Source organism: Taudactylus pleione, unplaced genomic scaffold (genome assembly GCF_031769625.1).
Source record: "Taudactylus pleione unplaced genomic scaffold, aTauple2 ptg001496l, whole genome shotgun sequence".
Classification (NCBI taxonomy): domain Eukaryota; kingdom Metazoa; phylum Chordata; class Amphibia; order Anura; family Myobatrachidae; genus Taudactylus; species Taudactylus pleione.
The window spans coordinates 101,671-126,415 of record NW_028285894.1 but is presented as its reverse complement, the minus strand read 5'-3'; the positions used below and the strand labels follow the sequence as shown (position 1 = coordinate 126,415).

The 24,745-nt window shown below is 49.1% G+C and overlaps 1 protein-coding gene across 1 annotated transcript in view; it reads left to right on the top strand.

Annotated features, from left to right (window-relative positions):
• The window catches only part of LOC148442472 (solute carrier family 2, facilitated glucose transporter member 4-like), a 261,582-nt gene that overhangs the window by 175,198 nt on the left and 61,639 nt on the right, over nucleotides 1-24,745 (top strand). Inside the window, exon 4 of the mRNA XM_088463908.1 lies at nucleotides 24,138-24,262. Coding sequence (XP_088320034.1) covers nucleotides 24,138-24,262 — 125 coding nt within the window. The remainder of the gene's footprint in view (nucleotides 1-24,137; nucleotides 24,263-24,745) is intronic.

Sequence of the window (24,745 nt, the reverse complement as noted above, 5' to 3'; positions counted from 1 at the left end):
GACTCTCTGGATCAGCGTCAGGATTGGGCTATGTGTGACTCTCTGGATCAGCGTCAGGATTAGGCTATGTGTGATCCCTGGATCAGTGTCAGGATTGTGCTATGTGTGTCTCTCTGGATCAGTGTCAGGATTGGGCTATGTGTGACTCTCTGGATCAATGTCAGAATTGGGCTATGTGTGATCCCTGGATCTGTGTCAGGATTGGGCTATGTGTGATCCCTGGATCAGTGTCAGGATTGGGCTATGTGTGACACTCTGGATCAGTGTCAGGATTGGGCTATGTGTGACACTCTGGATCAGTGTCAGGATTGGGCTATGTGTGATCCCTGGATCAGTGTCAGGATTGGGCTTTGTGTGACACTCTGGATCAGTGTAAGGATTGGGCTATGTGTGATCCCTGGATCAGGGTCAGCATTGGGCTATGTGTGATCCCTGGATCAGTGTCAGGATTGGGCTATGTGTGACACTCTGGATCAGTGTCAGGATTGGGCTATGTGTGATCCCTGGATCAGTGTCAGGATTGGGCTATGTGTGATCCCTTGATCAGTGTCAGGATTGGGCTATGTGTGACTCTCTGGATCAGTGTCAGGATTGGGCTATGTGTGATCTCTGGATCAGTGTCAGGATTGGGCTATGTGTGACTCAAAAAATCAGCGTCAGGTTGGGCTGTGATCCCTGGATCAGTGTCAGGATTGGGCTATGTGTGACTCTCTGGATCAGTGTCAGAATTGGGCTATGTGTGATCCCTGGATCAGCGTCAGGATTGGGCTATGTGTGATCGCTGGATCAGAGTCAAGATTTGGCTATATGTGATCCCTGGATCAGCGTCAGGATTGGGCTATGTGTGACTCTCTGGATCAGCATTAGGATTGGGCTATGTGTGATCCCTGGATCAGTGTCAGGATTGAGCTATGTGTGACTCTCTGGATCAGCGTCAGGATTGGGCTATGTGTGACTCTCTGGATCAGTGTAAAAATTGGGCTATGTGTGATCCCTGGATCAGTGTTAGGATTGGGCCATGTGCGATCCCTGGATCAGCGTCAGGATTGGCCTATGTGTCACTCTCTAGATCAGCATCAGGATTGGGCTATGTGTGACTCTCTGGATCAGTGTCAGAATTGGGCTATGTGTGATCCCTCTATCAGAGTCAGGATTGGGCTATGTGTGATCCCTGGATCAGCGTCAGTATTGGGCTATGTGTGACTCTCTGGATCAGCATTAGGATTGCGCTATGTGTGATCCCTGAATCAGTGTCAGGTTTGGGCTAAGTGTTACTCTCTGGATCAGCGTCAGGATTGGGCTATGTGTGACTCTATGAATCGGCGTCAGGTTGGGCTGTGATCCCTGGATCAGTATCAAAATTGGGCTATGTGTGACTCTCTGGATCAGTGTCAGGATTGGGCTATGTGTGATCCCTGGATCAGTGTCAGGATTGGGCTATGTGTGATCCCTGGATCAGTGTTAGGATTGGGCTATGTGTGACTCTCTGGATCAGCATCAGGATTGGGCTATGTGTGACTCTCTAGATCAGCGTCAGGATTGGGCTATGTGTGACTCTCTGGATCATCGTCAGGATTGGGCTACGTGTGATCCCTGGATCAGTGTCCGGATTGGGCTATGTGTGATCCCTGGATCATTGTCAGGATTGGGCTATGTGTGATCCCTGGATAAATGTCAGGATTGGGCTATGTGAAACTCTATGAATTGGGGTCTGTTTGGGGTATGTGTAATCCCTGGATCAGTGTGAGGATTGGGTTAAGTGTGACTCTCTGGATCAGTGTGAGGATTGGGCTATGTGTGACTCTCTGGATCAGCGTCAGGATTGGGCTAGGTGTGATCCCTGGATCAGTGTCAGGATTGGGCTATGTGTGACTCTCTGGATCAACGTCAGGTTTGGGCTATGTGTGATCCCTGGATCAGTGTCAGGATTGGGCTATGTTTGATCCCTGGATCAGTGTCAGGATTCGGCTATGTGTGACTCTATGAATTGGCATCAGGTTGGGCTGTGATCCCTGGATCAGAATCAGGATTGGGTTATGTGTGACTCTCTGGATCAGCGTCAGGATTGGGCTATGTGTGATCCCTGGATCAGTGTCAGGATTGGGCTATGTGTCACTCTCTTGATCAGTGTCAGGATTGGGCTATGTGTGATCCCTGGAGCAGTGTCAGGATTGGGCTATGTGTGATCCCTGGATCAGTGTTAGGATTGGGCTATGTGTGACTCTCTGGATCAGCGTCAGGATTGGGCTATGTGTGACTCTCTAGATCAGCGTCTGAATTGGTCTATGTGTGACTCTCTGGATCAGCGTCAGGATTGGGCTATGTGTGACTCTCTGGATCAGCGTCAGGATTGGGCTATGTGTGACTCTCTGGATCAGTGTAAAAATTGGGCTATGTGTGATCCGTGGATCAGTGTTAGGATTGGGCCATGTGCGATCCCTGGATCAGCGTCAGGATTGGCCTATGTGTCACTCTCTAGATCAGCATCAGGATTGGGCTATGTGTGACTCTCTGGATCAGTGTCAGAATTGGGCTATGTGTGATCCCTCTATCAGAGTCAGGATTGGGCTATGTGTGATCCCTGGATCAGCGTCAGTATTGGGCTATGTGTGACTCTCTGGATCAGCATTAGGATTGCGCTATGTGTGATCCCTGGATCAGTGTCAGGTTTGGGCTAAGTGTTACTCTCTGGATCAGCGTCAGGATTGGGCTATGTGTGACTCTATGAATCGGCATCAGGTTGGGCTGTGATCCCTGGATCAGTATCAAAATTGGGCTATGTGTGACTCTCTGGATCAGTGTCAGGATTGGGCTATGTGTGATCCCTGGATCAGTGTTAGGATTGGGCTATGTGTGACTCTCTGGATCAGCATCAGGATTGGGCTATGTGTGACTCTCTAGATCAGCGTCAGGATTGGGCTATGTGTGACTCTCTGGATCATCGTCAGGATTGGGCTACGTGTGATCCCTGGATCAGTGTCCGGATTGGGCTATGTGTGATCCCTGGATCAGTGTCAGGATTGGGCTATGTAAGATCCCTGGATCAATGTCAGGATTGGGCTATGTGAGACTCTATGAATTGGGGTCTGGTTGGGCTATGTGTGATCCCTGGATCAGTGTGAGGATTGGGTTATGTGTGACTCTCTGGATCAGTGTGAGGATTGGGCTATGTGTGACTCTCTGGATCAGCATCAGGATTGGGCTAGGTGTGATCCCTGGATCAGTGTCAGGATTGGGCTATGTGTGACTCTCTGGATCAACGTCAGGTTTGGGCTATGTGTGATCCCTGGATCAGTGTCAGGATTGGGCTATGTGTGATCCCTGGATCAGTGTCAGGATTCGGCTATGTGTGACTCTATGAATTGGCATCAGGTTGGGCTGTGATCCCTGGATCAGCATCAGGATTGGGTTATGTGTGACTCTCTGGATCAGTGTCAGGATTGGGCTATGTGTGATCCCTGGATCAGTGTCAGGATTGGGCTATGTGTGACTCTCTTGATCAGTGTCAGGATTGGGCTATGTGTGATCCCTGGAGCAGTGTCAGGATTGGGCTTTGTGTGATCCCTGGATCAGTGTTAGGATTGGGCTATGTGTGACTCTCTGGATCAGCGTCAGGATTGGGCTATGTGTGACTCTCTAGATCAGCGTCAGAATTGGGCTATGTGTGACTCTCTGGATCATCATCAGGATTGGGCAACTTTGTATCCCTGGATCAGTGTCAGGATTGGGCTATGTGTGATCCCTGGATCAGTGTCAGGATTGGGCTATGTGTGATCCCTGGATCAGTGTCAGTATTGGGCTATGTGTGACTCTATGAATTGGCATCAGGTTGGGCTGTGGTCCCTGGATCAGTGCCAGGATTGGAGTATGTGTGACTCTCTGGATCAGTGTGAGGATTGGGCTATGTGTGACTCTCTGGATCACCGTCAGGATTGGGCTATGTGTGATCCCTGGATCAGTGTCAGGGTTGGGCTATGTGTGACTCTCTGGATCAGCATCAGGTTTGGGCTATGTGTGATCCCTGGATCAATGTCAAGATTGGGCTATGTGTGATCCCTGGATCAGTGTCAGGATTGGGCTATGTGTGACTCTATGAATTGGCATCAGGTTGGGCTATCATTCCTGGATCAGCGTCAGGATTGGGTTATGTGTGACTCTCTAGACCTAGATCAGCGTCAGGATTGGGCTATGTGTGATCCCTGGATCAGTGTCAGGATTGGGCTATGTGTGACTCTCTGGATCAGTGTGAGAATTGGGCTATGTGTGATCACTGGATCAGTGTCAGGATTGGGCTATGTGTGAACCCTGGATCTGTGTCAGGATTGGGCTATGTGTGACTCTCTGGATCAGCGTCAGGATTGGGCTATGTGTGACTCTCTGGATCAGCGTCAGGATTAGGCTATGTGTGATCCCTGGATCAGTGTCAGGATTGTGCTATGTGTGTCTCTCTGGATCAGTGTCAGGATTGGGCTATGTGTGACTCTCTGGATCAGTGTCAGAATTGGGCTATGTGTGGTCCCTGGATCTGTGTCAGGATTGGGCTATGTGTGATCCCTGGATCAGTGTCAGGATTGGGCTATGTGTGACACTCTGGATCAGTGTCAGGATTGGGCTATGTGTGACACTCTGGATCAGTGTCAGGATTGGGCTATGTGTGATCCCTGGATCAGTGTCAGGATTGGGCTTTGTGTGACACTCTGGATCAGTGTAAGGATTGGGCTATGTGTGATCCCTGGATCAGTGTCAGAATTGGGCTATGTGTGATCCCTGGATCAGCGTCAGGATTGGGCTATGTGTGATCCCTGGATCAGGGTCAGCATTGGGCTATGTGTGATCCCTGGATCAGTGTCAGGATTGGGCTATGTGTGACACTCTGGATCAGTGTCAGGATTGGGCTATGTGTGATCCCTGGATCAGTGTCAGGATTGGGCTATGTGTGATCCCTTGATCAGTGTCAGGATTGGGCTATGTGTGACTCTCTGGATCAGTGTCAGGATTGGGCTATGTGTGATCCCTGGATCAGTGTCAGGATTGGGCTATGTGTGACTCAAAAAATCAGCGTCAGGTTGGGCTGTGATCCCTGGATCAGTGTCAGGATTGGGCTATGTGTGACTCTCTGGATCAGTGTCAGAATTGGGCTATGTGTGATCCCTGGATCAGCGTCAGGATTGGGCTATGTGTGATCGCTGGATCAGAGTCAAGATTGGGCTATATGTGATCCCTGGATCAGCGTCAGGATTGGGCTATGTGTGACTCTCTGGATCAGCATTAGGATTGGGCTATGTGTGATCCCTGGATCAGTGTCAGGATTGAGCTATGTGTGACTCTCTGGATCAGCGTCAGGATTGGGCTATGTGTGACTCTCTGGATCAGTGTAAAAATTGGGCTATGTGTGATCCCTGGATCAGTGTTAGGATTGGGCCATGTGCGATCCCTGGATCAGCGTCAGGATTGGCCTATGTGTTACTCTCTAGATCAGCATCAGGATTGGGCTATGTGTGACTCTCTGGATCAGTGTCAGAATTGGGCTATGTGTGATCCCTCTATCAGAGTCAGGATTGGGGTATGTGTGATCCCTGGATCAGCGTCAGTATTGGGCTATGTGTGACTCTCTGGATCAGCATTAGGATTGCGCTATGTGTGATCCCTGAATCAGTGTCAGGTTTGGGCTAAGTGTTACTCTCTGGATCAGCATCAGGATTGGGCTATGTGTGACTCTATGAATTGGCGTCAGGTTGGGCTGTGATCCCTGGATCAGTATCAAAATTGGGCTATGTGTGACTCTCTGGATCAGTGTCAGTATTGGGCTATGTGTGATCCCTGGATCAGTGTCAGGATTGGGCTATGTGTGATCCCTGGATCAGTGTTAGGATTGGGCTATGTGTGACTCTCTGGATCAGCATCTGGATTGGGCTATGTGTGACTCTCTAGATCAGCGTCAGGATTGGGCTATGTGTGACTCTCTGGATCATCGTCAGGATTGGGCTACGTGTGATCCCTGGATCAGTGTCCGGATTGGGCTATGTGTGATCCCTGGATCAGTGTCAGGATTGGGCTATGTGTGATCCCTGGGTCAATGTCAGGATTGGGCTATGTGAAACTCTATGAATTGGGGTCTGTTTGGGATATGTGTGATCCCTGGATCAGTGTGAGGATTGGGTTAAGTGTGACTCTCTGGATCAGTGTGAGGATTGGGCTATGTGTGACTCTCTGGATCAGCGTCAGGATTGGGCTAGGTGTGATCCCTGGATCAGTGTCAGGATTGGGCTATGTGTGACTCTCTGGATCAACGTCAGGTTTGGGCTATGTGTGATCCCTGGATCAGTGTCAGGATTGGGCTATGTGTGATCCCTGGATCAGTGTCAGGATTCGGCTATGTGTGACTCTATGAATTGGCATCAGGTTGGGCTGTGATCCCTGGATCAGAATCAGGATTGGGTTATGTGTGACTCTCTGGATCAGCGTCAGGATTGGGCTATGTGTGATCCCTGGATCAGTGTCAGGATTGGGCTATGTGTCACTCTCTTGATCAGTGTCAGGATTGGGCTATGTGTGATCCCTGGAGCAGTGTCAGGATTGGGCTATGTGTGATCCCTGGATCAGTGTTAGGATTGGGCTATGTGTGACTCTCTGGATCAGCGTCAGGATTTGGCTATGTGTGACTCTCTAGATCAGCGTCTGAATTGGGCTATGTGTGACTCTCTGGATCAGCGTCAGGATTGGGCTATGTGTGACTCTCTGGATCAGCGTCAGGATTGGGCTATGTGTGACTCTCTGGATCAGTGTAAAAATTGGGCTATGTGTGATCCCTGGATCAGTGTTAGGATTGGGCCATGTGCGATCCCTGGATCAGCATCAGGATTGGCCTATGTGTCACTCTCTAGATCAGCATCAGGATTGGGCTATGTGTGACTCTCTGGATCAGTGTCAGAATTGGGCTATGTGTGATCCCTCTATCAGAGTCAGGATTGGGCTATGTGTGATCCCTGGATCAGCGTCAGTATTGGGCTATGTGTGACTCTCTGGATCAGCATTAGGATTGCGCTATGTGTGATCCCTGGATCAGTGTCAGGTTTGGGCTAAGTGTTACTCTCTGGATCAGCGTCAGGCTTGGGCTATGTGTGACTCTATGAATCGGCGTCAGGTTGGGCTGTGATCCCTGGATCAGTATCAAAATTGGGCTATGTGTGACTCTCTGGATCAGTGTCAGGATTGGGCTATGTGTGATCCCTGGATCAGTGTCAGGATTGGGCTATGTGTGATCCCTGGATCAGTGTTAGGATTGGGCTATGTGTGACTCTCTGGATCAGCATCAGGATTGGGCTATGTGTGACTCTCTAGATCAGCGTCAGGATTGGGCTATGTGTGACTCTCTGGATCATCGTCAGGATTGGGCTACGTGTGATCCCTGGATCAGTGTCAGAATTGGGCTATGTGTGATCCCTCTATCAGAGTCAGGATTGGGCTATGTGTGATCCCTGGATCAGCGTCAGTATTGGGCTATGTGTGACTCTCTGGATCAGCATTAGGATTGCGCTATGTGTGATCCCTGGATCAGTGTCAGGTTTGGGCTAAGTGTTACTCTCTGGATCAGCGTCAGGATTGGGCTATGTGTGACTCTATGAATCGGCGTCAGGTTGGGCTGTGATCCCTGGATCAGTATCAAAATTGGGCTATGTGTGACTCTCTGGATCAGTGTCAGGATTGGGCTATGTGTGATCCCTGGATCAGTGTCAGGATTGGGCTATGTGTGATCCCTGGATCAGTGTTAGGATTGGGCTATGTGTGACTCTCTGGATCAGCATCAGGATTGGGCTATGTGTGACTCTCTAGATCAGCGTCAGGATTGGGCTATGTGTGACTCTCTGGATCATCGTCAGGATTGGGCTACGTGTGATCCCTGGATCAGTGTCCGGATTGGGCTATGTGTGATCCCTGGATCAGTGTCAGGATTGGGCTATGTAAGATCCCTGGATCAATGTCAGGATTGGGCTATGTGAGACTCTATGAATTGGGGTCTGGTTGGGCTATGTGTGATCCCTGGATCAGTGTGAGGATTGGGTTATGTGTGACTCTCTGGATCAGTGTGAGAATTGGGCTATGTGTGATCACTGGATCGGTGTCAGGATTGGGCTATGTGTGAACCCTGGATCTGTGTCAGGATTGGGCTATGTGTGACTCTCTGGATCAGCGTCAGGATTGGGCTATGTGTGACTCTCTGGATCAGCGTCAGGATTGGGCTATGTGTCATCCCTGGATCAGTGTCAGGATTGTGCTATGTGTGTCTCTCTGGATCAGTGTCAGGATTGGGCTATGTGTGACTCTCTGGATCAATGTCAGAATTGGGCTATGTGTGATCCCTGGATCTGTGTCAGGATTGGGCTATGTGTGATCCCTGGATCAGTGTCAGGATTGGGCTATGTGTGACTCTCTGGATCAGTGTCAGGATAGGGCTATGTGTGTTCCTTGGATCAGTGTCAGGATTGGGCTATGTGTGACTCAGAAAATCGGCGTCAGTTTGGGCTGTGATCCCTGGATCAGTGTCAGGATTGGGCTATGTGTGACTCTATGAATTGGCATCAGGTTGGGCTATCATCCCTGGATCATCGTCAGGATTGGGTTATGTGTGACTCTCTAGACCTAGATCAGCGTCAGGATTGGGCTATGTGTGATCCCTGGATCAGTGTCAGGATTGGGCTATGTGTGACTCTCTGGATCAGTGTGAGAATTGGGCTATGTGTGACTCTCTGGATCATCGTCAGGATTGGGCAACTTTGTATCCCTGGATCAGTGTCAGGATTCGGCTATGTGTGATCCCTGGATCAGTGTCAGGATTGGGCTATGTGTGACTCTATGAATTGGCATCAGGTTGGGCTGTGATCCCTGGATCAGCATCAGGATTGGGTTATGTGTGACTCTCTGGATCAGCGTCAGGATTGGGCTATGTGTGATCCCTGGATCAGTGTCAGGATTGGGCTATGTGTGACTCTCTTGATCAGTGTCAGGATTGGGCTATGTGTGATCCCTGGAGCAGTGTCAGGATTGGGCTTTGTGTGATCCCTGGATCAGTGTTAGGATTGGGCTATGTGTGACTCTCTGGATCAGCGTCAGGATTGGGCTATGTGTGACTCTCTAGATCAGCGTCAGAATTGGGCTATGTGTGACTCTCTGGATCATCGTCAGGATTGGGCAACTTTGTATCCCTGGATCAGTGTCAGGATTCGGCTATGTGTGATCCCTGGATCAGTGTCAGGATTGGGCTATGTGTGATCCCTGGATCAGTGTCAGTATTGGGCTATGTGTGACTCTATGAATTTGCATCAGGTTGAGCTGTGGTCCCTGGATCAGTGCCAGGATTGGAGTATGTGTGACTCTCTGGATCAGTGTGAGGATTGGGCTATGTGTGACTCTCTGGATCACCGTCAGGATTGGGCTATGTGTGATCCCTCGATCAGTGTCAGGGTTGGGCTATGTGTGACTCTCTGGATCAGCATCAGGTTTGGGCTATGTGTGATCCCTGGATCAATGTCAAGATTGGGCTATGTGTGATCCCTGGATCAGTGTCAGGATTGGGCTATGTGTGACTCTATGAATTGGCATCAGGTTGGGCTATCATCCCTGGATCAGCGTCAGGATTGGGTTATGTGTGACTCTCTAGACCTAGATCAGCGTCAGGATTGGGCTATGTGTGATCCCTGGATCAGTGTCAGGATTGGGCTATGTGTGACTCTCTGGATCAGTGTGAGAATTCGGCTATGTGTGATCACTGGATCGGTGTCAGGATTGGGCTATGTGTGAACCCTGGATCTGTGTCAGGATTGGGCTATGTGTGACTCTCTGGATCAGCGTCAGGATTGGGCAATGTGTGACTCTCTGGATCAGCGTCAGGATTAGGCTATGTGTCATCCCTGGATCAGTGTCAGGATTGTGCTATGTGTGTCTCTCTGGATCAGTGTCAGGATTGGGCTATGTGTGACTCTCTGGATCAATGTCAGAATTGGGCTATGTGTGATCCCTGGATCTGTGTCAGGATTGGGCTATGTGTGATCCCTGGATCAGTGTCAGGAATGGGCTATGTGTGACTCTCTGGATCAGTGTCAGGATAGGGCTATGTGTGATCCTTGGATCAGTGTCAGGATTGGGCTATGTGTGACTCAGAAAATCGGCGTCAGTTTGGGCTGTGATCCCTGGATCAGTGTCAGGATTGGGCTATGTGTGACTCTATGAATTGGCATCAGGTTGGGCTATCATCCCTGGATCATCATCAGGATTGGGTTATGTGTGACTCTCTAGACCTAGATCAGCGTCAGGTTTGAGCTATGTGTGATCCCTGGATCAGTGTCAGGATTGGGCTATGTGTGACTCTCTGGATCAGTGTGAGAATTGGGCTATGTGTGATCCCTGGATCGGTGTCAGGATTGGGCTATGTGTGAACCCTGGATCAGTGTCAGGATTGGGCTATATGTGACTCTCTGGATCAGCGTCAGGATTGGGCTATGTGTGACTCTCTGGATCAGCGTCAGGATTGGGCTATGTGTGATCCCTGGATCAGTGTCAGGATTGCGCTATGTGTGACTCTCTGGATCAGCATTAGGATTGCGCTATGTGTGATCCCTGAATCAGTGTCAGGTTTGGGCTAAGTGTTACTCTCTGGATCAGCGTCAGGATTGGGCTATGTGTGACTCAGAAAATCGGCGTCAGTTTGGGCTGTGATCCCTGGATCAGTGTCAGGATTGGGCTATGTATGACTCTATGAATTGGCATCAGGTTGGGCTATCATCCCTGGATCATCGTCAGGATTGGGTTATGTGTGACTCTCTAGACCTAGATCAGTGTCAGGATTGGGCTATGTGTGATCCCTGGATCAGTGTCAGGATTGGGCTATGTGTGACTCTCTGGATCAGTGTGAGAATTGGGCTATGTGGGATCCCTGGATCGGTGTCAGGATTGGGTTATGTGTGAACCCTGGATCAGTGTCAGGATTGGGCTATGTGTGACTCTCTGGATCAGCGTCAGGATTGGGCTATGTGTGACTCTCTGGATCAGCGTCAGGATTGGGCTATGTGTGATCCCTGGATCAGTGTCAGGATTGCTCTATGTGTGACTCTCTGGATGAGCGTCAGGATTGGGCTATGTGTGACTCTCTGGATCAGTGTCAGAATTGGGCTATGTGTGATCCCTGGATCAGTGTTAGGATTGGGCCATGTGCGATCCCTGCATCAGTGTCAGGATTGGGCTATGTGTGATCCCTGAATCAGTGTCAGGATTGGGCTATGTGTGACTCTCTGGATCAATGTCAGGATTGGACTATGTGTGACTCTCTGGATCATTGTCAGAATTGGGCTATGTGTGATCCCTGCTTCAGCGTCAGGATTGGGCTATGTGTGATCCCTGGATCAGTGTCAGGATTGGGCTATGTGTGACTCTCTGGATCAGTATCAGGATTGGGCTATGTGTGACTCTCTAGATCAGCGTCAAGATTGGGCTATGTATGTTCCCTGGATCAGCATCAGGATTGGGCTATGTGTGATCCCTAGATCAGCGTCAGGATTGGGCTATGTGTGACTCTCTGGATCAGTGTCAGGATTGGGCTATATGTGATCCCTGGATCAGCGTCAGGATTGGGCTATGTGTGATCCCTGCATCAGTGTCAGGATTGCGCTATGTGTGACTCTCTGGATCAGTGTCAGAATTGGGCTATGTGTGATCCATGGATCAGTGTTAGGATTGGGCCATGTGCGATCCCTGGATCAGTGTCAGGATTGGGCTATGTGTGATCCCTGGATCAGTGTTAGGATTGGGCCATGTGCGATCCCTGCATCAGTGTCAGGATTGGGCTATGTGTGATCCCTGGATCAGTGTCAGGATTGGGCTATGTGTGACTCTCTGGATCAGTGTCAGAAATGGGCTATGTGTGATCCCTGGATCAGTGTCAGGATTGGGCTATGTGTGATCCCTGGATCAGTGTCATGATTGGGCTATGTGTGACTCTATGAATCGGCGTCAGGTTGGGTTGTGATCCCTGGATCAGCATCAGGATTGGGCTATGTTTGACTCTCTGGATCAGTGTCAGAATTGGGCTATGTGTGATCCCTGGATCAGTGTCAGGATTGTGCTATGTGTGATCCCTGGATCAGTGTCAGGAGTGGGCTATATGAGTGATCCCTGGATCAGCATCAGATTGGGCTATGTATGATCCCTGGATCAGCGTCAGGATTGGGCTATGTGTGATCCCTTGATCAGAGTCAGGATTGGGCTATGTGTGATCCCTGGATCAGTGTCAGGATTGGGCTATGTGTGACTCTCTGGATCAGTGTCAGGATTGGGCTATATGTGATCCCTGGATCAGCGTCAGGATTGGGCTATGTGTGATCCCTGCATCAGTGTCAGGATTGGGCTATGTGTGACTCTCTGGATCAGTGTCAGAATTGGGCTAAGTGTGATCCATGGATCAGTGTTAGGATTGGGCCATGTGCGATCCCTGGATCAGTGTCAGGATTGGGCTATGTGTGATCCCTGGATCAGTGTTAGGATTGGGTCATGTGCGATCCCTGCATCAGTGTCAGGATTGGGCTATGTGTGATCCCTGGATCAGTGTCAGGATTGGGCTATGTGTGACTCTCTGGATCAGTGTCAGAAATGGGCTATGTGTGATCCCTGGATCAGTGTCAGGATTGGGCTATGTGTGATCCCTGGATCAGTGTCATGATTGGGCTATGTGTGACTCTATGAATCGGCGTCAGGTTGGGTTGTGATCCCTGGATCAGCATCAGGATTGGGCTATGTGTGACTCTCTGGATCAGTGTCAGAATTGGGCTATGTGTGATCCCTGGATCAGTGTCAGGATTGTGCTATGTGTGATCCCTGGATCAGTGTCAGGAGTGGGCTATATGAGTGATCCCTGGATCAGCATCAGATTGGGCTATGTATGATCCCTGGAGCAGCGTCAGGATTGGGCTATGTGTGATCCCTTGATCAGAGTCAGGATTGGGCTATGTGTGATCCCTGGATCAGCGTCAGGATTGGGCTATGTGTGACTCTCTGGATCAGCATTAGGATTGGGCTATGTGTGATCCCTGGATCAGTGTCAGGATTGGGCTATGTGTGACTCTCTGGATCAGTATCAGGATTGGGCTATGTGTGACTCTCTAGATCAGCGTCAAGATTGGGCTATGTATGTTCCCTGGATCAGCATCAGGATTGGGCTATGTGTGATCCCTAGATCAGCGTCAGGATTGGGCTATGTGTGACTCTCTGGATCAGTGTCAGGATTGGGCTATATGTGATCCCTGGATCAGCGTCAGGATTGGGCTATGTGTGATCCCTGCATCAGTGTCAGGATTGCGCTATGTGTGACTCTCTGGATCAGTGTCAGAATTGGGCTATGTGTGATCCATGGATCAGTGTTAGGATTGGGCCATGTGCGATCCCTGGATCAGTGTCAGGATTGGGCTATGTGTGATCCCTGGATCAGTGTTAGGATTGGGCCATGTGCGATCCCTGCATCAGTGTCAGGATTGGGCTATGTGTGATCCCTGGATCAGTGTCAGGATTGGGCTATGTGTGACTCTCTGGATCAGTGTCAGAAATGGGCTATGTGTGATCCCTGGATCAGTGTCAGGATTGGGCTATGTGTGATCCCTGGATCAGTGTCATGATTGGGCTATGTGTGACTCTATGAATCGGCGTCAGGTTGGGTTGTGATCCCTGGATCAGCATCAGGATTGGGCTATGTGTGACTCTCTGGATCAGTGTCAGAATTGGGCTATGTGTGATCCCTGGATCAGTGTCAGGATTGTGCTATGTGTGATCCCTGGATCAGTGTCAGGAGTGGGCTATATGAGTGATCCCTGGATCAGCATCAGATTGGGCTATGTATGATCCCTGGAGCAGCGTCAGGAGTGGGCTATGTGTGATCCCTTGATCAGAGTCAGGATTGGGCTATGTGTGATCCCTGGATCAGCGTCAGGATTGGGCTATGTGTGACTCTCTGGATCAGCATTAGGATTGGGCTATGTGTGATCCCTGGATCAGTGTCAAGATTGGGCTCTGTGTGATGCCTGGATCAGCGTCAAGATTGTTCTATGTATGATCCCTGGATCAGCATCAGGATTGGGCTATGTGTGATCCCTGGATCAGCCTCAGGATTGGGCTGTGTGTGATCTCTGGATCAGCGTCAGGATTGGGCTATGTGTGACTAACTGAATCAGTGTCAGGATTGGACTATATGTGATCCGTCGATCAGTGTCAGGAATGGGTTATGTGTGATGCCTGGATCAGCGTCAAGATTGGGCTATGTATGTTCCCTGGATCAGCATCAGGATTGGGCTATGTGTGATCCCTAGATCAGCGTCAGGATTGGGCTATGTGTGACTCTCTGGATCAGTGTCAGGATTGGGCTATGTGTGATCCCTGGATCAGCGTCAGGATTGGGCTATGTGTGATCCCTGCATCAGAGTCTTGATTGGGCTATGTGTGATCCCTGGATCAGCATCTGGATTGGGCTATGTGTGACTCTCTGGATCAGCATTAGGATTGGGCTATGTGTGATCCCTGGATCAGTGTCAGGATTGGGCTATGTGTGACTCTCTGGATCAGTGTCAGAATTGGGCTATGTGTGATCCATGGATCAGTGTTAGGAAGGCCATGTGCGATCCCTGGATCAGTGTCAGGATTGGGCTATGTGTGATCCCTGGATCAGTGTTAGGATTGCGCCATGTGCGATCCCTGCATCATTGTCAGGATTAGGCTATGTGTGATCCCTGGATCAGTGTCAGGATTGGGCTATGTGTGACTCTCTTTATCAGCGTCAGGATTGGGCTATGTGTGACTATCTAGATCAGCATCAGGATTGGGCTATGTGTGAATCTCAAGATCAGCGTCAGGATTGGGCTATGTGTGATCCCTGGATCAGTGTCAGGATTGGGCTATGTGTGACTCTCTGGATCAGTGTCAGGATTGGGCTATGTGTGACTCTCTGGATCAATGTCAGAACTGGGCTATGTGTGATCCCTGGATTATTGTCAGGATTGGGCTCTGTGTGATCCCTGGATCAGTGTCAGGATTGGGCTATGTGTGACTCTCTGGATCAGTGTCAGGATTGGCCTATGTGTGATCCATGGATCAGTGTCAGGATTGGGCTATGTGTGACTCTATGAATCGGCGTCAGGTTGGGTTGTGATCCCTGGATCAGTGTCAGGATTGGGCTATGTGTGACTCTCTGGATCAGTGTCAGAATTGGGCTATGTGTGATCCCTGGATCAGTGTCAGGATTGGGCTATGTGTGATCCCTGGATCAGTGTCAGGAGTGGGCTATATGTGTGATCCCTGGATCAGCATCAGGATTGGGCTATGTATGATCCCTGGATCAGCGTCAGGATTGGGCTATGTGTGATCCCTGGATCAGAGTCAGGATTGTGCTATGTGTGATCCCTGGATCAGCGTCAGGATTGGGCTATGTGTGACTCTCTGGATCAGCATTAGGATTGGGCTTTGTGTGATCCTTTGATCAGTGTCAGGATTGGGCTATGTGTGATTCCTGGATCAGCATCAAGATTGGGCTATGCATGATCCCTGGATCCGCATCAGGATTGGGCTATGTGTGATCCCTAGATCAGCGTCAGGACTGGGCTATGTGTGATCTTTGGATCAGCGTCAGGATTGGGCTGTGTGTGATCCCTGGATCAGCGTCAGGATTGGGCTCTGTGTGACTAACTGAATCAGTGTCAGGATTGGACTATATGTGATCCCTGGATCAGTGTCAGAATTGGTCTATGTATGATCCCTGGATCATTGTCAGGATTGGGCTATGGGTGATGCCTGGATCAGCGTGAAGATTGGGCTATGTATGATCCCTGGATCAGCATCAGGATTGGGCTATGTGTGATCCCTAGATCAGAGTCAGGATTGGGCTATGTGTGATCCCTGGATCCGCGTCAGGATTGGGCTGTGTGATCCCTGGATCAGCGCCAGGATTGGGCTGTGTGTTACTCTCTGGATCAGCGTCAGGATTGGGCTATGTGTGACTCTATGGATCAGTGTCAGGATTGGGCTATGTGTGATCCTTGGATCAGTGTCAGGATTGGGCTATGTGTGACTCTCTCGATCAGCGTCAGGATTGGGCTATGTGTGATCCCTGGATCAGCGTCACGATTGGGCTATGTGTGATCCTTGGATCAGTGTCAGGATTGGGCTATGTGTGACTCTCTTTATCAGCGTCAGGATTGGGCTATGTGTGACTATCTAGATCAGCATCAGGATTGGGCTATGTGTGAATCTCAAGATCAGCGTCAGGATTGGGCTATGTGTGATCCCTGGATCAGTGTCAGGATTGGGCTATGTGTGACTCTCTGGATCAGTGTCAGGATTGGGCTATGTGTGACTCTCTGGATCAATGTCAGAACTGGGCTATGTGTGATCCCTGGATCATTGTCAGGATTGGGCTATGTGTGATCCCTGGATCAGTGTCAGGATTGGGCTATGTGTGACTCTCTGGATCAGTGTCAGGATTGGCCTATGTGTGATCCATGGATCAGTGTCAGGATTGGGCTATGTGTGACTCTATGAATCGGCGTCAGGTTGGGTTGTGATCCCTGGATCAGTGTCAGGTTTGGGCTATGTGTGACTCTCTGGATCAGTGTCAGAATTGGGCTATGTGTGATCCCTGGATCAGTGTCAGGATTGGGCTATGTGTGATAACTGGATCAGTCAGGAGTGGGCTATATGTGTGATCCCTGGATCAGCATCAGGATTGGGCTATGTATGATCCCTGGATCAGCGTCAGGATTGGGCTGTGTGTGATCCCTGGATCAGAGTCAGGATTGGGCTATGTGTGATCCCTGGATCAGCGTCAGGATTGGGCTATGTGTGACTCTCTGGATCAGCATTAGGATTGGGCTTTGTGTGATCCTTTGATCAGTGTCAGGATTGGGCTATGTGTGATTCCTGGATCAGCGTCAAGATTGGGCTATGTATGATCCCTGGATCCGCATCAGGATTGGGCTATGTGTGATCCCTAGATCAGCGTCAGGACTGGGCTATGTGTGATCCCTGGATCAGCGTCAGGATTGGGCTGTGTGTGATCCCTGGATCAGCGTCAGGATTGGGCTCTGTGTGACTAACTGAATCAGTGTCAGGATTGGACTATATGTGATCCCTGGATCAGTGTCAGAATTGGTCTATGTGTGATCCCTAGATCAGAGTCAGGATTGGGCTATGTGTGATCCCTGGATCCGCGTCAGGATTGGGCTGTGTGTGATCCCTGGATCAGCGCCAGGATTGGGCTGTGCGTTACTCTCTGGATCAGCGTCAGGATTGGGCTATGTGTGACTCTATGGATCAGTGTCAGGATTGGGCTATGTGTGATCCTTGGATCAGTGTCAGGATTGGGCTATGTGTGACTCTCTCGATCAGCGTCAGGATTGGGCTATGTGTGATCCCTGGATCAGCGTCCGGATTGGGCTATGTGTGATCCTTGGATCAGTGTCAGGATTGGGCTATGTGTGACTCTCTCGATCAGCATCAGGATTGGGCTATGTGTGACTCTGTCGATCAGCGTCAGGATTGGGCTATGTGTGACTCTATGGATCAGTGTCAGGATTGGGCTATGTGTGATCCTTGGATCAGTGTCAGGATTGGGCTATGTGTGACTCTCTCGATCAGCGTCAGGATTGGGCTATGTGTGATCCCTGGATCAGCGTTAGGATTGGGCTATGTGTGATCCCTCGATCAGTGTCAGGATTGGGCTATGTGTGACTCTCTCGATTAGTGAAAATACCAAGGGAAGGGGGGATGGGGGAATTTAGATGAGCACAGGATAATATGATATTAGCAATGTATATTGTTGGTATAATATGAAAAATCCACAGTCATCAAAATTAAAGCCCTATGGTCAGTAGGGGCATGGGGAAATAACAGAGTGGAGGTGCTCCCCGCAGAGTATAAATCATTGGAAAAAGACAAGAAAGAAGAAAAAACTCTCTAATTGGGGTCAATCTTGAATATAAGTAAATAATAAGTAACATTTAATAGGTATGCATTAAAAATGGCTGCCACATTACAGTAAGTTCCTTAGTAGCAATATACAAGAACAGGACAAAACGAAACATGAAACATGAAAAACTTGAATATACAGAAAGGAAGGTGAAAATATTTCTCAGCGGGGTGATGTCAGAAGAAAAGGATTATTCGTGTAATCTCATAGTAAATTCTCTGAGTTGGCCCACTACGATATCAGTCCAATGACTGAGTTGTGACAAGTAATTATATTAAAAGGAAATTTAGTAGGTTAAATAACCTCTAACAGCATCAACACATCGTTAATAAACAAGAACTCAACATACAAATATCGCCAGGGAGCTCCCACTATATAAAAATGAAGTTAGCACAGTATTAGTGATACGTCTCAGGAATAGGGACAATACGTATCATGCTGATTGCTGTAGGGAACTTTCTATGTACATATTACAAAGGTAGCACGGTATATCTCTGAACCAAAGAGAGTGTATAATATATGGTAATGTGTATTCCAAAAATCGATGTAGAGAGCTCCTACTGTACTAGTTAATAAGGTAGACAGACCGAGAATAATCAGTCTATCACCCACATCAAATATGCACAGAAGAATAGACCAATGGATTAAGTGCACATATAAGCATCCGATGTTATGAAGGTATAATATCAGGCTGTAATGAGAGTGCTCATAGATAACAGGTGATCTGGTTAAGAGATGGTAAACATGACACAAAATAAAGGCCACAGTATAATATCGTCCCCAGTGCTGCTGCTAGTCACATTTCCCAACGGTAGTGGTGAATAGTGAGAAGCATGGAGTCGTATACTCTGGTATGAAAGAAGCAAAATGAAGACTGCACTGCGACTCACACAGGGTAAGTAATGCTCTGTGTGCCCGTAGGGGTAGTGCAGAGCCAGTCACCTACACATGCAGCCGAGTAGGCATGTGCGCCTAGGAGCGAGAAAAGAGCGGTACCTGTATACCCAAATGGAGGGCGGCAAGTGGTGGGCTGGGTGTGCCTAGTCGGAAGTCTTTCCGTGTGTTGTGCTGTGTGGTCCCGCCTGTACACAGCGGGAAAACACCGATCTGAGACGCGCGTTTCACGAGCTGCTTCCTCAGTCAGAGCTTGATTTGAATAGGTTCCTGCACTGTCCTACATACCAGGTTCCTTTTTCACATCAGCCCTAACAGCAGATGCTCAATTCACTTATTCACACCCTTGGGTGAGCCTGACAGTACGCTCACATGTCATTCTCTGAGTGTCATAATGACATGCAGCAGCTGCTATCTTGACACCATTGATAGGGAATAATTCTACTCATTTTCTCTTCATATTCTCCACTTATCTATTTTCAGCGGTACTTGCAGATATTATACCTTCATAACATCGGATGCTTATATGTGCACTTAATCCATTGGTCTATTCTTCTGTGCATATTTGATGTGGGTGATAGACTGATTATTCTCGGTCTGTCTACCTTATTAACTAGTACAGTGGGAGCTCTCTACATCGATTTTTGGAATACACATTACCATATATTATACACTCTCTTTGGTTCAGAGATATACCGTGCTACCTTTGTAATATGTACATAGAAAGTTCCCTACAGCAATCAGCATGATACGTATTGTCCCTATTCCTGAGACGTATCACTAATACTGTGCTAACTTCATTTTTATATAGTGGGAGCTCCCTGGCGATATTTGTATGTTGAGTTCTTGTTTATTAACGATGTGTTGATGCTGTTAGAGGTTATTTAACCTACTAAATTTCCTTTTAATATAATTACTTGTCACAACTCAGTCATTGGACTGATATCGTAGTGGGCCAACTCAGAGAATTTACTATGAGATTACACGAATAATCCTTTTCTTCTGACATCACCCCGCTGAGAAATATTTTCACCTTCCTTTCTGTGTATTCAAGTTTTTCATGTTTCATGTTTCGTTTTGTCCTGTTCTTGTATATTGCTACTAAGGAACTTACTGTAATGTGGCAGCCATTTTTAATGCATACCTATTAAATGTTACTTACTATTTACTTATATTCAAGATTGACCCCAATTAGAGAGTTTTTTCTTCTTTCTCTCGATCAGCGTCAGGATTGGGCTATGTGTGATCCCTGGATCAGTGTCAGGATTGGGCTATGTGTGATCCCTGGATCAGTGTCAGGATTGGGCTATGTGTGATCCCTGGATCAGCGTCAGGATTGGGCTATGTGTGATCCCTGGATCAGCGTCAGGATTGGGTTATGTGTGACTCTCTGGATCAGTGTCAGGATTGGGCTATGTGTGATCCCTGGATCAGTGTCAGGTTTGGGCTATGTGTGATCCCTGGATCAGTGTCAGGATTGGGCTATGTGTGATCCCTGGATCAGCGTCAGGATTGGGTTATGTGTGAATCTCTGAATCAGTGTCAGGATTGGGCTATGTGTGATCCCTGGATCAGTGTCAGGATTGGGCTATGTGTGATCCCTGGATCAGTGTCAGGATTGGGCTATGTGTGACTCTCTGGATCAGTGTTAGGATTGGGCTATGTGTGACTCTCTGGATCAGCGTCAGGATTGGGTTATGTGTGACTCTCTGGATCAGCATCGGAATTGGGCTATGTGTGACTCTCTGGATCAGCGTCAGGATTGGGCTATGTGTGATCCCTAGATCAGTGTCAGGATTGGGCTATGTGTTATCCCTGGATCAGCGCCAGGATTGGGCTATGTGTGATCCCTGGATCAGTGTCAGGATTGGGCTATGTGTGACTCTCTGGATCAGTGTCAGGATTGGGCTGTGTGTGATCCCTAGATCAGTGTCAGGATTGGGCTATGTGTTATCCCTGGATCAGCGCCAGGATTGGGCTATGTGTGATCCCTGGATCAGTGTCAGGATTGGGCTATGTGTGACTCTCTGGATCAGTGTCAGGATTGGGCTGTGTGTGATCCCTGGATCAGCGTCAGGATTGGGCTATGTGTGACTCTCTGGATCAGTGTCAGGATTGGGCTGTGTGTGATCCCTGGATCAGCGTCAGGATTGGGCTATGTGTGACTCTCTGGATCAGCGTCAGGATTGGGCTATGTGTGATCCCTGGATCAGCGTCAGGATTGGGCTATGTGTGATCCCTGGATCAGTGTCAGGATTGGGCTATGTGTGATCCCTGGATCAGCGTCAGGATTGGGTTATGTGTGACTCTCTGGATCAGTGTCAGGATTGGGCTATGTGTGATCCCTGGATCAGTGTCAGGTTTGGGCTATGTGTGATCCCTGGATCAGTGTCAGGATTGGGCTATGTGTGATCCCTGGATCAGCGTCAGGATTGGGTTATGTGTGAATCTCTGAATCAGTGTCAGGATTGGGCTATGTGTGATCCCTGGATCAGTGTCAGGATTGGGCTATGTGTGATCCCTGGATCAGTGTCAGGATTGGGCTATGTGTGACTCTCTGGATCAGTGTTAGGATTGGGCTATGTGTGACTCTCTGGATCAGCGTCAGGATTGGGTTATGTGTGACTCTCTGGATCAGCATCGGAATTGGGCTATGTGTGACTCTCTGGATCAGCGTCAGGATTGGGCTATGTGCGATCTCTGGATCAGTGTCAGGATTGGGCTATGTGTGATCCCTAGATCAGTGTCAGGATTGGGCTATGTGTTATCCCTGGATCAGCGCCAGGATTGGGCTATGTGTGATCCCTGGATCAGTGTCAGGATTGGGCTATGTGTGACTCTCTGGATCAGTGTCAGGATTGGGCTGTGTGTGATCCCTGGATCAGCGTCAGGATTGGGCTATGTGTGACTCTCTGGATCAGTGTCAGGATTGGGCTGTGTGTGATCCCTGGATCAGCGTCAGGATTGGGCTATGTGTGACTCTCTGGATCAGCGTCAGGATTGGGCTATGTGTGATCCCTGGATCAGCGTCAGGATTGGGCTATGTGTGATCCCTGGATCAGTGTCAGGATTGGGCTATGTGTGATCCCTGGATCAGCGTCAGGATTGGGTTATGTGTGACTCTCTGGATCAGTGTCAGGATTGGGCTATGTGTGATCCCTGGATCAGTGTCAGGTTTGGGCTATGTGTGATCCCTGGATCAGTGTCAGGATTGGGCTATGTGTGATCCCTGGATCAGCGTCAGGATTGGGTTATGTGTGAATCTCTGAATCAGTGTCAGGATTGGGCTATGTGTGATCCCTGGATCAGTGTCAGGATTGGGCTATGTGTGATCCCTGGATCAGTGTCAGGATTGGGCTATGTGTGACTCTCTGGATCAGTGTTAGGATTGGGCTATGTGTGACTCTCTGGATCAGCGTCAGGATTGGGTTATGTGTGACTCTCTGGATCAGCATCGGAATTGGGCTATGTGTGACTCTCTGGATCAGCGTCAGGATTGGGCTATGTGCGATCTCTGGATCAGTGTCAGGATTGGGCTATGTGTGATCCCTAGATCAGTGTCAGGATTGGGCTATGTGTTATCCCTGGGTCAGCGCCAGGATTGGGCTATGTGTGATCCCTGGATCAGTGTCAGGATTGGGCTATGTGTGACTCTCTGGATCAGTGTCAGGATTGGGCTGTGTGTGATCCCTGGATCAGCGTCAGGATTGGGCTATGTGTGACTCTCTGGATCAGTGTCAGGATTGGGCTGTGTGTGATCCCTGGATCAGCGTCAGGATTGGGCTATGTGTGACTCTCTGGATCAGCGTCAGGATTGGGCTATGTGTGATCCCTGGATCAGCGTCAGGATTGGGCTATGTGTGATCCCTGGATCAGTGTCAGGATTGGGCTATGTGTGATCCCTGGATCAGCGTCAGGATTGGGCTATGTTTGACTCTCTGGATCAGTGTCAGGATTGGGCTATGTGTGATCCCTGGATCAGTGTCAGGATTGGACTATGTGTGATCCCTGGATCACCGTCAGGATTGGGCTATGTGTGATCCCTGGATCAGCGTCAGGATTGGGCTATGTGTGATCCCTGGATCAGCGTCAGGATTGGGCTATGTGTGATCCCTGGATCAGCGTCAGGATTGGGCTATGTGTGATCCCTGGATCAGCGTCAGGATTAGGTTATGTGTGATCCCTGGATCAGCGTCAGGATTGGGCTATGTGTGACTTTATGGATCAGCGTCAGGATTGGGCTATGTGTGATCCCTGGATCAGCGTCAGGATTAGGCTATGTGTGATCCCTGGATCAGCGTCAGGATTGGGCTATGTGTGATCCCTGGATCAGCGTCAGGATTGGGCTATGTGTGACTCTCTGGATCAGTGTCAGGATTGGGCTATGTGTGATCCCTGGATCAGCGTCAGGATTGGGCTATGTGTGATCCCTGGATCAGTGTCAGGATTGGGCTATGTGTGATCCCTGGATCAGAGTCAGGATTGGGCTATGTGTGATCCCTGGATCAGCATCAGGATTGGGCTATGTGTGATCCCTGGTTCACCGTCAGGATTGGGCTATGTGTGATCCCTGGATCACTGTCAGGATTGGGCTATGTGTGATCCCTGGATCAGCGTCAGGATTGGGCTATGTGTTCTCCCTGGATCAGCGTCAGGATTGGGCTATGTGTGATCCCTGGATCAGTGTAAGGATTGGGCTACGTGTGACTCTCTGGATCAGTGTCAGGATTGGGCTACGTGTGATCCCTGGATCAGTGTCAGGATTGGGCTATGTGTGATCCCTGGATCAGTGTCAGGATTGGGCTATGTGTGATCCCTGGATGTGTGTCAGGATTGGGCTATGTGTGATCCCTGGATCACCGTCAGGATTGGTCTATGTGTGATCCCTGGATCACCGTCAGGATTGGGCTATGTGTGACTCTCTGGATCAGTGTCAGGATTGGACTATGTGTGATCCCTGGATCACCGTCAGGATTGGGCTATGTGTGACTCTTTATCTACCGTGGTAATAAGATTGAACCTCCTGACAGAAAGCTTTAGTCACTGGTTCTCTTCTGATAGTGGTGTGGTCCTACCATAGGAGACTGTGGACAGTGCAGATTATATTGTTCTGTATACTGATATATACAGTTTACGGGCAGGCAGAGAGCAGTACCAGATTGTCAGATATGTACAGCTGTCTTGGGAACGTCTTTCCTAATAATGTTTTTCTCTGTCTCCATGTTACATATATGTACGTGTCATGGAGCAGGAAGCGAGCAATGATTGCCAATAATATATTTGCTTTCATTGGTGGAAGTCTGATGGGCCTGTCACAGATCAGCCAATCGTATGAGATGATGATCGCTGGGCGATTCGTTATTGGAGTCTATTCAGGTATGAAGTATTACCGTCTCCTGCAGAGTATCCCACAAGTCCTTATCCATTTCTTGCACTGCAGAGTATCACTACCAACAATGTCCTACAGAGTATCACTCTGTGTCCTTTTCCATCCAGTAATATGCAGAACATCACTCATTGAGTCCTTATCCATTCTGTGCCCTGCAGACCATCACACACTGAGTCCTTATCCATTCTGTGCCCTGCAGAGCATCACACACTGAGTCCTTATCCATTCTGTGCCATGCAGAGCATCACACACTGAGGCCTCATTCAGAGGTGGTCGGAGGATGCAAGCAGTCGCTCAGAAACTGGGCAGCCGCTTGCATCCTGACCGGCAGCCTCTGTTTCGGTCGTTAGGTTGTGGGTTTACACCCACAGCTCTAACGACCGCTAGGGTGATGGTCGCGATGGTCATAGACCATCGCGACCATTGGGGCTTACGACGAGACCCTAGGGTAGGGTCTCACTTGTCCTAAG